Source organism: Drechmeria coniospora, chromosome 01 (assembly GCF_001625195.1).
Source record: "Drechmeria coniospora strain ARSEF 6962 chromosome 01, whole genome shotgun sequence".
In the NCBI taxonomy this organism is placed as follows: domain Eukaryota; kingdom Fungi; phylum Ascomycota; class Sordariomycetes; order Hypocreales; family Ophiocordycipitaceae; genus Drechmeria; species Drechmeria coniospora.
In genome coordinates, this window is record NC_054389.1 from 9,387,376 (window position 1) to 9,399,770 (window position 12,395).

A 12,395-nucleotide genomic window follows, 5' to 3' on the forward strand; every position below is an offset into this window, starting at 1 on the left:
CTCTCATCTTCAGCTATACCCCTTCATGTCGGCAACTATCATCTACATTACTGCATTTTGATGGTTTTCTTTTCTTTAATTCATTTGTATTTTATGGAGCATATTTTCTCTCTTTACCCCCTCCGAGGGCCCTTCGGGGGCGGTTGCGGCGATCTTTGCCTGCAGCGGACTTCATCACATGGACAACATCCTTACGATGGCCTCATTCAGCCGACCGTTGCCGAGAGAAGGAGACAGATTTCGAGATCCTGATCAGTTGCCGGAGGAGTTGAGCGGCACACCTGGTTTGGCTCCCATGAATAAAGCCTAGCTGCAGGCACTTTTTCATACATATTCGATGCCTCGCTAGCAGCTGTGCAATCATCACTTCTACTCCGACATGTGCTCCTTCAAGGACTGTGCTGTACTTGGATAGGACATGGTGATGTTGGAGGCTACCTGTCCTTGTGTGCAGTGCTTGTAGCAGTACTACGAGTTCACTCAAGTGTACTTGGTAATAGGCGTACACTGTACACGTAGATGTATAAGCAACTGAGGTGTATAATAGTAAGTGCGCACATGTACTTACTGGCATGCGCATGCATCGCTACTAGGTAGGTAATTACCCCGTACGGAGTACTGGTAATAGCAAAGAATTCATCTTCTCAAGGGCACGTATCAAAACACAACTTGGTGTGCTACGGAGTACATGTACGAAGTATCGGGCACGTACAAGTAATTGTACCGTAGAGCGCTGCGGTGTACTTGGACTCACTTGTACTTGCACTTGCTTGCTGCACCTAATTACTGTATACTAACCTTGGGACCTTCAGCAGTACTTACGTAGTAGTAGTAGTAGTAGTAGTAGTAGTAGTAGTAGTAGTAGTAGTAGTAGTACATACTTAAGTAATAAGGAGCAGATCTTGCCTGTAGGGGGGCAGGCCTCATCTCCACCTCCAACTCGCCGACTCTTCATATCGCCTGGCCGGAGACAGGTGCCCTCGTTCCCGCAAGCACAATAGCAGACGAACCGATGGAGCCGTGCTCCGTACTTGACCTTGAGGCACTTTGGCCAGTGGTCAATTCAGGCCACCTCGAAGGGATGCCTCCGACAATGGCTCCGTCAAACCTGGAACGCGCGCCGGTCAACATGCGATCTGAGCGACATTCGGATGAATCTGGCCGCCCAAAGCCAGGAAGCAGAGATAGGCACGTCCTGTGGGTCGAAACGGGAAGAAGCAAACGATGAGCCAAGAACCACGACCCCGATTGCCATCCAACATACGCACGTCTCTGCACGAGATTGTGAGCAATCGGAGGCGTGGCCAGGCCGAGACACGGACAGACAGACCGACTCTGAACAGCAGTCGGCGACGGTAAAGGCTTCGACGATACATGACCGGGACCCTGAGGTGCCTGACTCGGGCTCGCCATCGGCAGCTGCGCGCAAGCCCGCGGTTGGGCTGTCAACGCTTACCTGCCGGCGTTCCGGCGCTCCTTTGCCATGCCCGACTGGAGAGCATCGTGGAAGGGCGAACGGCAACCGGATGATGGCCTTGCTTTCTCGCCGAGCCAGTTGCAAATACTGAGAATCATGTCCCTCGTCATGGCCTCCTTTAGCATCATCTCGACCATGCTAGCGACATTTTGGTTCTTCAGAGCGAGGCGGACTCTTCGACGCGAGTGCGTGCCCCCCCCCCACCCTCCCTCCCACGTCAGCTCCGTCCTCATCGCCATCTGCATCGCCGCCCCCCTTCCCTTGCCTTGCTCATTCAGGTTCCGGGGGTGTGTCTCGTCAGACCCGTTGCCGTGACGCTGACGACGAGTCTCCAAGCCTCATCCTTCTCCTCATCCAAAGCGACCTTCTCAAGGCGACCTCCTGCGTCGTCTTCCCTGCCGTCGAGCTTTCTCGGGGAACCGTCACCCCGGCGTCACCCATATGCCAGCTCTCGGGTTTCTTCCTCACCCTCGGCATTGAGGCCTGCGACATGGCCGTCGCCCTCGTCGCCCTGCACACGGCCCTGTTCGTATTCTGCGGCAGAAACGGCCTCTTTCCCTACCGGCGCATCGCCTATGCCACCTTTGTCTTCCTGCCCTTGCTGCTCACCTCGCTCGCCTTTGTCAACAAGCCTGCCTTTGCCAAGGCCGGTCCGTTCTGCTACCTTCCCGCGATGCCGAGGTGGCCCCGACGAGTGCTCAGCTGGGGTCCTCGGTACGCGATTCTCGTCACCGTTTGTGCCGCGTACCTGTCGACGTACATCTACGTCAAGCTTCTCATGAGGCGGTACCGAGAGCAGGGCGCCGCGATGCCGGGCCGTCTGCCGATCGTCGACGGACAAGCTGGGCCACGGGACCCTTTGTTCCCACCCACGGCGGTGCCTCTGGTGTGTCATGGCCTGGTTGCGACATCAGCCGAGGAGGTCTCGGAGCAGTCACCGTCGAGGGCGGCGGCACCGTCCGCCGGCAGGACGGAACGACAGGTCCCATCTGCCGCCCCCGAGGGCTGCGTCGAGTGGGACGTGCCCAAGGCAGGCTTCGACCTGGCCGGGTCGGTAGCAAACCATCGAGACGACGGATCGAATTCACATTCGTGCCCTTCCCACGCCCACACGTCGGACTCGCATCCAAGACCGTCGACGTTGCCGATCTCGCGGGTCGGTGGCCACTCATTCTCATGTCAAAGTCCTGAAACGCAAGCGCAGGCGGAGGCGAAAAGCTGTCGATGCTGCTGCTCTGTTGCCGTGACCGCCAGGGTCATGGCGACGCGACCTTCTACGCCACCTCGCCACGTCATTTCGCCGAACCATCAACCGCACGGCACGCAAGTTCCCACCATCCCCTTCCTCTCGCCCATCGCCACAGACATTGCCAAGACGAGAAAGCAGGTCCACCGACGGCTGCGGCAGCTCTTCGTCTACCCAATCCTGTACGCCGTCGTCTGGCTCATGCCCTTGGTCGCGCACCTCGTCGACGGAGACGGGACCGAGCCATCGTTTGGCCTCGTCCTCGCCAGCCTCGCCAGTCTCTGCTCCCAAGGGGTCGCCGACGTCCTCGTCCTCTCCACCGTCGAGAAGCCGTGGAGACAGCCGCGTCGGGACAGCTGGTCGCCTTTGTTCCGCTCGCCTTTCTTTCGCCGCTTTACCCTCTCGCCTGCGAGCATCACGAGGGCCAACGTCGGACGGACGCGCGAGGAGATGCTCGTCGACGGCATGACGGCGAGGCGCCGACGAGACGTCGAGTTTGCCGAGAGGCCCCGGAGACGTCGAGCCGCTTCCACGAGCTCGCCCCCCAGCTGGTGGGATATTTTGCTCGACGGCGTGGGCGACGAGGGAAACGGGACGAGCCCGGAGCTGGGCATCGCGGGGGAGGATGGCGTCGCAGTGCAGCGGGCTCACGTCAGTGGACACGGCAGTTGACGCATATTCTTGATGGCCGAGACGATGGCGGGCAGAGGTGCCTCCGGTACAATGGTCATGATTCGGTGCATATATGTACAAAGCTTACACGTCGGTGTCGGTGGATGTTGGCCGAATGATGGGCCCCATCTTCATGCTGGCGGCATCTGGTTCCCATGATTGGCGCGCGGGCGGCCGTCTCTTTCGGGGCATCCGCGTCCAGCGCACACGCATCGGCTCCGAGGGATTCTTGTATTGTCGTAGTCGGACGCGGCATCGCCCCGTCGCTAGCCATGCCGCATGAAATTCAGCATGGCCTTGCCGACGGCGACGCCGTCGTGCGGCACCGAAGCGCGGCTTATGGCATCCTCGTACACGTCTTTGGTGAAGATGCCGACGGTGTGGCGGTTGAAGAGGATCTCGGAGATGATTTCGTTGGTGAACTCGGGGTGGCCCTGGACGGTGAGGTACCTGTCGGGGGAGTACATGCCCTGCACGGCGCAAAAATCGTTGGAGCCGAGGGGGATGGAGTCGGGGGGGAAGTCAAAGACGATGTCGCGGTGCATCTGATGCACACGCTGGCGGCGGACCGTCAGCGGAGGCGGGAGGGGGCCGACGGGGCCGAGGCAGGCCTCGATGGAAGGGTAGGGTACACGCGCGGCTTACCAGCTTGTCGAGTTGGAAAATCTCCCTGCCCTTGTCCGTCAACTCGACGTCGGTGACGGCCACCTCCCAGCCCTTGTCGCTCTGGCCGACGCGCATGCCGAGGGCGCGGCCGACGATCTGATGGCCGAAGCAGATGCCGACGACGCGGACCCTGCCGCTGTCGAGGGCGCGCTTGGTGAAGTCGACGAGGTTCCGTATCCAGGGATCCTCGTCAAAGGCGTTGTGACGCGAGCCCGTCAGCAGGACGGCGTCGATGTCGTCGAGGGCCGGGTAGGTGTGCAGCTCGTGGACGATGTCGTAGCCGGTCAGGGTGACGAGATCCTCGAGCTCCCGCCGCGGTTGCGACGTCCCGGCGGCGGCGGCGAGGAGAGCGGCGAAGACGCCGGTGTACGACTTGTGCAGGGCCCGCGTCTGGGGTTGCGGAGCGTCGCATTCGAGGACGGCGACGCGGAGCCGCCTTTGCTGGGCCGTCTGCTGCTCCGCCTGCCGCTGCTGCTGCTCCGAGGAAGCCATCGTGACGGCGGCGGGTCGGTGTCGTGCGGAGACGGCGACGAAGTGCGTCAAAGGCAGGGGCGGCGGTGGGCGACGAGGAGAATGAAAGAAGGCGATCGATGGAGGGCGCGATGGAGGTCGCGATGGAGGGCGCGATGGAGGGCACGAAAGAGGTGGACGAGAGAGCATGAACGAGGTGGGAGGACGACATGTGAGGCGCGAGGGGCCAGGTGCAAGGCGAGATGGACACAGTGCGTGCCGTACGGTACCAGACGGGGCGCGCGCCCGAAGTTTGTCGCACAAGGTACGGACGGGGATGCACCGTATTACTCGTACAGGAACGTGTACCTTGTGCTCATCCATCCTCGTGCCACCCGCGCTCGATCGGAAGCAAGGAGGCACGAATTGTGGTTCCTCGACGTTCGTGTTTCATCTCTTGGCTCCCGCAGCTCATGGTCCGATCACGGCGGGGAGCGGAATGGGGCATGAACCCTTGGATGGATCGACATGTACTCCGTACTCCGTACAGTAATATGCACAATCCCAGTACTTACTCCGTACGGAGTTCTCCGTACCTGGGAGGTGGATTGTACCTGCACACCCCTCCAAGAACGGCAGTCGTACGGCATTACCTGCTGGCGCACTTGCACGCGCATGTACATGTACTCGTGCGAGCACCGGTTCAAGTGCGTGAATGGCGCAAAACAGCTTCCCGCACATGTATTTGTACTCGTGTTCTGGGACGTGTCGAGCACGGAGAACCTGTGTACAAGTACTCCGTACGGAGTACTTGCATGTACTTGCACGAACAACTACGGAGTACAGCTAGTCTGTTTGATGATGTGCCGGGCCAGTGAGTCAGCCGTAACACGGAAGGCCATTGGCCAGAGAGGCAGGTTTGAAACGAAAGTGGCTTGTGGACTGGCGTGAACGAGTTCGGCAAGAAAGGACGAGCATGTACCTGTACAGCACTATACTGTGGGTGCCAGAAAGTTGTGCATTATGACTGCGAGTACTCCGTACAATACAAGTATAGGGACTTCAAGGGGCACTGCGCACGGAACCTCGCTCAAATCTCAAGCGCCGATGAACTTTGGGATTAGCGTATACTGTACCTACTTGCAGTATGTGATGTATACGGAATACATCTACTTACTCCGTAAACCACACTGTCTTCATTCCCTGCGCCCTTCTCCGTAGTGGAATCGCGGATCCATGCGAGGCATTTGCAGGTGAAATACAGGTGCTTACTGCAATTGGTGCCACTCTGTTGTGCACATGTCTATTGTGATGCTGCCATGAAGGTCAGCGGTGCAGGGTTCGTCGTCCGTACCTGGCCATGTAAGTACATGCGGGTAGTACCTCGAGTTGTTACGTGCCGATGCGAGACCTGCAGCTCAAACAAGCATCACCCTTTGCTCCCTCGGCGATATTGCGGTGCAAGTACGGAGTATGGTGCCAAAATGTACGGAGTAATTAGTTCTTTTCTTGTTTTGGCCAGCCTTGGCCCCCATGTCCGAGTGAAACGGTCGACAATTCGACGTCCACAGGACTGGGCGCCCTGTAGGTGTGCTTTTCGTACAGAGTCGAGTTGTGTTTTACTGGTACGCACACAGGCTCGTGGCCAAATCGACTTGCAGTAACTTTGGTGTACATGTACGCGCACGGCACACCGTTGATCATCCATCCAACATGCGGCCCACTGTCGGATTTTTTCTCTTTTTGCATGTACAAGTAAGTACCTTGCATGTACCAACTACCAAGTAAATACGACGACAGTTGAGCCAGGGGCTTCGTGGTTGTCTGCTTGCCACCAAAAAGCGAATGCAGCAAGCACCACGGAGCATCCGTACCCTGTCATTCCTCAGCCGTCAGCCGTACGCGGCCGGCCGTACCCCCTGCTGCGAGCACTTGTAGTACATGTACGTATTTGCACACCGGTATACGTTGTAGTATTACATGCTGCACATGGGAGCAAATACAAGTCCCCCGTACACTTGCTTGTCCTGGAATCAGTTGCCCGCAGTACGTACTGACTTATGCTTGCGTTAGCACTTTTGCGGTACGGTTCGGCCTGCCGCCCGATGCCCGCAAATACCTACTCCGCATGGTAGGTAAATGCACTTGAATTGACTCAATGAATGGAGCAGTGGTGGGTGAACATCCTCATCGCCGTCTCGGCTCCGGGACAGGGAGGTGCAACATGGTGCGAGGCAGAATCTCCCACAAGCCAATGGCCGGTTATTGGAAGCGACAGTCTCCTTGACTGCCATGTGCTGCCACGGACTGACCGGTGCGGGAGACTTTCGCTCTCCATCCCAGCGCCATCATTGGACTGGAGTCAACCACGGAGCCATCACGGACCCCGTACCTGGCTCCATGGCCCGACAAGAACCAGATTGATTTTGTGTCGGTTCATGTCGCCAGGGACGACGCGTACGCCGCAATCCCACTCGGCATGAATGTGCATCTTCAACCTGAGTCGTGGGGTGTGGGGTGTAAATATCGACCAATCGATTCGCAGTCTCCCCGTGCGCATCTCCGAGCAGGCCAGGTGAGCGACCAGGGCGCCGAGCCGTGAAGTGGGCACCAGCCGGGGTGGGGCCGGCGCTGGGAATGTGTCGGTCCTCGGGCGTCCCACGGAACTCGGAGCCGCCGGCATGCAAAGCTCCGGTCATGTCGGAGCATGAACAACTCAATCCTTCACCCAAAAGGGCCAATGTATCGTGAAGGAGCATTGTATCAAGAGGGATACCCGGAAAGCAATCCCCGGTATTTGGGATGAGTCGCAAGAACCCCCCCTCCCCCAAGCCTTGCGGCACAGCAATGCGGGCAATATCTGTAGATTGCCGTTTGAGTTCAAGAATTGAGGTTTGCCTTTGGATACTATGTCATGCGACTAGCTTCTGCATTCCGGCAACTGACCAGAGCGTCGCAGCGCAGCCGAACAATGGTATTTCATGCAAAGGACTCGGCGTCCCACCGGCGTACCAACGCAAAATGAGCAAGGAATGGGCTATTTGAGCACCATGGCTCAGCGACTGCAGAATAACACCTACAGTAAGTACTAGCAACGAGTGGAGCTGTAATTGAAATGAAGAGGAAAGTTGCCGCCGTCGCGACATTTTCTGGAGAGCAGAATGTCGAGTGACACGCAATGAAGTACTTGTAGCTGGCAAGCCACCATCGCATCATCAAAACCGCTCGTCGGAGGTATTCGTGCATTGTACTGCAGACGTACCTGTATATATGTAGAACTATGCGTACGTGCATTCACATATTCACATACGTACCGGTGGCAGCATAGAAATGTACACCAGACTCAGATGTACATGTATGACTCCGTACCTAGCATTTGCGTAGGAAAGTCGGAGTAAGGCTTCGAGGAGCCAAGTACTTGTACATGCACCTGTACATGTAGCGTTTCGCAACTGCATACTACCTACCTAGTACTGTACGGTTTACGGAGTGCAGTGTAATTACGGGAAGTGTTCTTACAGCTTCGTAAGTGCATGTGCAAGTACCAATACTATTACTTGTACTCCGTACGGAGTACTTACAGCGTAAGACGGAGTACTTTACAAGCACTTGTTGGGGTACAGTACTTAAATAAGTAAGTACTGTACTGCGTATTGCCTTTGCAGTAATATCTTGGTACGAATCAGCAGGCAAGTGGATGGAGCTACTTGTACATGGAGCTACTTGTATATTACATGTAGTAATTGTACAATTAGGTGTACTTACTTGTGATACTTAAGTACACGTACAATACTCCGTACAAATGCCATTTCTGACAGCTACTTGCATGTCCTTGTACTGTTCTTGTCCCTCGGCAACTGTACAGGGTAGGTACTTCCTCCAGTGGTCCCCCACCAACCTTCACTAACGCCGAATACTCGCACATGTAATTAAGCCGCCAGTGCGCATCGTTATCAAGCAACAAAACGGAGACCCAATCTCTATACCGGGTATTGTCGTCATCAGATACAAGTATTGCACACGAAATATTGAATCCAAGACAGTACCTTTGCGAGGTCTGCGATAGTTGGAACCCAAAATCTGAGAGCGCGCATATTTCGTCCGAGGGGAGAAATCTTTACAAGATTGGCTTTGGTCCATGGACGGACTGGCCTGCAGCAGCAATTCTTCAAATCCTTTGTGGCCGAGCCTCACGCCGACACCAACGCCGACACCAACGCCGACGCCAGCATCAGACATCGGCAGGACATGGCTCCCGGAAACCCCCTCAAGGCCTTTCTCGCCACCGCCCGAAGCACCCTCCAAGCACCGGCCAGTCAGCGCCCTTCACCGTTGACATTTGTCGTCGGCAACGAGTCCGCCGGTGCGTCGGTCGTGTCGGCCACATCCTCGATCGAGGCCCACCTCCTCCGTTCACCCGTCGTCGACGAAATGTGCTGCCGCTAACGAGGGAGCACCTGTGCAGACGTGGACTCGCTCTGCTCCGCCGTCGTCTACGCCTATGTTCGCTCTCAGGCCCCGCCTCGCACCCTCCACATCCCGCTCTGCAACTTGCCGCGCGCCGACCTCGGCCTCCGCACCGAGATGACGGCCGTCCTGCAGTGTGCCGGCCTTGGCCCCGATGACCTCCTGACCCTGTCCGACCTGCCCTCCTCCTTCCCGTCACCGTCTGCATCGGCCGCGCCGGAATCGTACGAGTTGAAGCCCGCCGACACTCGCTGGGTGCTCGTCGACCACAACGACCTCACCGGGTCGCTGGAGAGGAACGGGTTTGCGGCCGAAGTCGTCGGGTGCGTCGACCATCACGTGGACGAGAACCGCGTCCGCGCCGATGCGACGCCCCGTGTCATCGAGCCGTGCGGCAGCTGCATGAGTCTCGTCGTCGACCAATGCCGAGCCGTCTGGGACGAGCTGACCGTCCGCGACCCATCAGCCGACGCCCATCTCGCCAAGCTTGGCCTCGCCGCCATCCTCCTCGACACCGTGAACTTGTCGGTCAAGGAAAAGGTCAAGGAGAAGGATGTGAGCGCCGTCGGCTACCTCGAGGCGAGGATCCAACGGCAGTCCCGTGATTTCAACACCACGGCATTCTTCGACCACATCTGGGCCGTCAAGGAGGACATCTCGACCCTGTCATTTCGCGACATCCTGCGCAAGGACTACAAGGAGTGGCACGACGGGGCCATGACGCTCGGCGTGAGCTGCGTCGTCCAGAACTTGACGTACCTCGTCCATCGGGCCGACGATAGCCCGCGAGCTTTCCTCGCCCACCTCGATGAGTGGTCGTCGGAGCGGAGGCTTGACATTGCTGCCGTCATGACCACGTCCAATCCGGACGGCGAGTTTCAGCGCCATCTGCTTGTTTGGGGGCGCAGCCCACGCGGCGCCGCTGCCGTCGCCAAATTCGTCCCCCTGGCGCGCGAGAAGTTGAGGCTCGAGGCCTGGTCCGACGCCGAGCTGGACCAAGTCGACCGCGCCGGCACCCTGAGATTTGCATGGAGACAGCACGAGTTGGCGGCGAGCAGGAAGCAGGTTGCGCCCCTGCTGCGCGAGGCCATGCGGTCAGCACGCGAGGGGGCGAGCGAGTGAATGAATGTCCGAACCGGTCACTGGAAACTGGAACGCTACGCCATGCGCCAAAAGACGGAGCCTCAGACTTCTTCTCGAGCGAACAGGCAGTGTTTGCATACGTGCGAACGGCCGTCATCGGCTACCATCTCCTCGTCGTACGTGCCGGGGAGTAACCCCCGGGGAACGGGCCGCGTCCAATCGTCCTACTCCTACTCGGTCCCGGCATTTTGTCCCGGCGACGAGCCGGAGAACCTGTTGAGCGCCCGTGCCCTCTCCTCCCTAGCGTGCGCTCCAGCCATGTGCCTCCGCAGATCCTCCACCTCCTTGAGCACGCGTACAAACTCGCGTCGCTTCAGCCGTCGACTGCTGACGAGGTCCAGCGTCCCCGACGGAGGTGGGCAGTGCTGAAGCCCCTCCGCCGCCGGGTCGGCGACCAGGATGCAGCTTTTGAGAGCGTCGTAGAGCCGCCCCGCAGGCAGCACCGGAGGCTCCTCCTTGAGCATCTCGGGATATACCCAGCGCAGCGCCTCGATGCACATCTTTGCGTCGCCCGTCGAGGCCATGACCTGATAGGCGAATCGGTAGAGCTCTGGCGATCGCGCCGCCTGGAATCTGGCTGGTGAGCGGAACGCGTCCCAGAACCTGGTCCAGTCCTGGCGTTGACCGTAGACCATCATCAGTCGCAACACTTGCCCCTGGTCGAGGGGGGTTTGCAGCTCGAGAAGAACAAGTTCGAGGTTTCTCTGCGCGCGCTGCAGCTCGGGGCCGTAGGCGGCGCATGATACGACCGATTCTATCAACGTGACGAGTACATCCCTCGACCAGATCGTCATTCCCCGTTCCTGGGCCGTCAGCAGCAGCTCATCCGCAAGTTCGAGACGGAGGGCCACGCTCTCGGCCGTTGCCGGGGACACGTGGAAGATCGCCCGAACGAGACTCTCGAGGGCGTCCTGCTTCAACGGAATGCCGCTTGTCTGTAGCTCCCGTATTCGCTGCGCGAGGATCTCGAGGTTCGCATCGGCACTAGTGCTCGAGGACGCAAGTGTCGACTCGTCGTCGGTGACCATCTTTGGGGATTCCCTTCTCTGGGACTGCTGTTCGGCCTGGAAGTGCAGGCGTCGCGCCAAAGTGGAAAATCGTCGTTGCTGCTGGGAGGCCTGCTGGAGGGCTTGCCATTGAAGTGCTGACGGGTTGCTTGGCTGCTGCACCTTGGACGCGATCAAATTGAGCATCTCCTTGTCGTCAACAACGGGTTCGCCCTTCATTTTCCGCGTCTTCTCTAAGCTCCTCCTTAGGATGCCCTGCCATAAAGATTCGAGATCGAGCTCGGCTCTCCTCGATTCCGTCATGCATTGCACCACCACCGTCGTGCCGGTCGACGAGGCGCCGAAGCCAGAGAACCTGCCGCTGTCGTCGAAGCTCATGGTTTCAGCGGCACCATCGGCGCAGGATGAGAAGCTGACACAAACCCAACCGGTCGAGATGCCGTTGTCCCCGCCCGGGAGGATCATCGTGTTGGTTCCCATCAGTTTCGCTTTTTTCCGCAGCCGCCGCAACTTCGTCTTGAGCTCTCCCGGGCCTATCAGACCACCCGCGTTGGCGTCGACGTTGTGCTTCTTTCGGAGCCATCGCACGAAGCGACCAGAGGACACATGCAAGTGCCGCTCGCTGCGGGCAGTTCCAAAAATCATGATGAGGTTCGGGCCGAGGGCCGCAGGGGTATCGAGGTCGCGCAGATCGAGAAGGGAGAGGTCGTCGAGTCCCATATCTTCATAGATGTAATTCATCATCGGCTCGAGCATCGACGGGGCATTTTCGGGAGATTTGGGGAGAGTTTGCTTATGGAGCTTCGCGGGATGCCTAGGTGGCTCCTCGTCGAGGAACCAGTGCTTGGTGCCATCGCTTTCAAACTCCGAGGCTTTGGTACCGGAGGACACATTGGCAATCGGCTTTTCATGCTGAGAAGAGGAAAATAGTCTGGCGGGCCGTTGGAGCCGCGGTGGTGCCTGCGAGCTGCCATGGGGGGACCTGGAGGATGCCGGGCCGAGCACAGCTCGGTAGATGGCAGTCCTACAACCGCAGCATCCTAGAGCCGTAACAACCGGTCTCGAGATCATACTGCAAACTGTGACACGAATCCAGCCTGTTCAGCGCCGCTGCAGGTAAAAGGCAAATGCGTTCCTGAATTTCACATCAAGCTTTTGGCAGAAAAATAGTGGGGATTTCGGGAGAGTGGGGCGGCGCCCCGGTGGTGGCAGAACTATGCATCACGTGACATGTCAAGCCTCTGTGGCACCACCGAGGCTGAGTGCC

General features: G+C 58.4%; 4 protein-coding genes across 4 annotated transcripts; 2 read left to right on the plus strand and 2 right to left on the minus strand.

The window, feature by feature from the left end:
- Positions 1-1,012: 1,012 nt before the first annotated feature.
- Positions 1,013-3,395, plus strand: DCS_02485 (uncharacterized protein; the record flags this gene model as incomplete). The annotated part of the gene is made up of 3 exons (XM_040799812.1): positions 1,013-1,197; positions 1,420-1,764; positions 1,814-3,395. 3 exons carry the CDS (start codon positions 1,013-1,015, stop codon positions 3,393-3,395), a joined length of 2,112 nt encoding a protein of 703 aa, XP_040660695.1.
- Positions 3,396-3,661: 266 nt separating this feature from the next.
- On the minus strand, positions 3,662-4,553 carry DCS_02486 (class I glutamine amidotransferase; the record flags this gene model as incomplete). Its single annotated transcript, XM_040799813.1, has 2 exons — positions 3,662-3,952; positions 4,041-4,553. The coding sequence occupies 2 exons, from the start codon at positions 4,551-4,553 to the stop codon at positions 3,662-3,664; spliced, it is 804 nt and encodes a 267-aa protein (XP_040660696.1).
- A 4,206-nt stretch (positions 4,554-8,759) lies between these two features.
- Positions 8,760-10,100, plus strand: DCS_02487 (uncharacterized protein; the record flags this gene model as incomplete). Its single annotated transcript, XM_040799814.1, has 2 exons — positions 8,760-8,874; positions 8,977-10,100. The coding sequence occupies 2 exons, from the start codon at positions 8,760-8,762 to the stop codon at positions 10,098-10,100; spliced, it is 1,239 nt and encodes a 412-aa protein (XP_040660697.1).
- Positions 10,101-10,291: 191 nt separating this feature from the next.
- On the minus strand, positions 10,292-12,199 carry DCS_02488 (uncharacterized protein; the record flags this gene model as incomplete). Its single annotated transcript, XM_040799815.1, has 1 exon — positions 10,292-12,199. One exon carries the CDS (start codon positions 12,197-12,199, stop codon positions 10,292-10,294), a length of 1,908 nt encoding a protein of 635 aa, XP_040660698.1.
- Between the last annotated feature and the right edge of the window lie 196 nt (positions 12,200-12,395).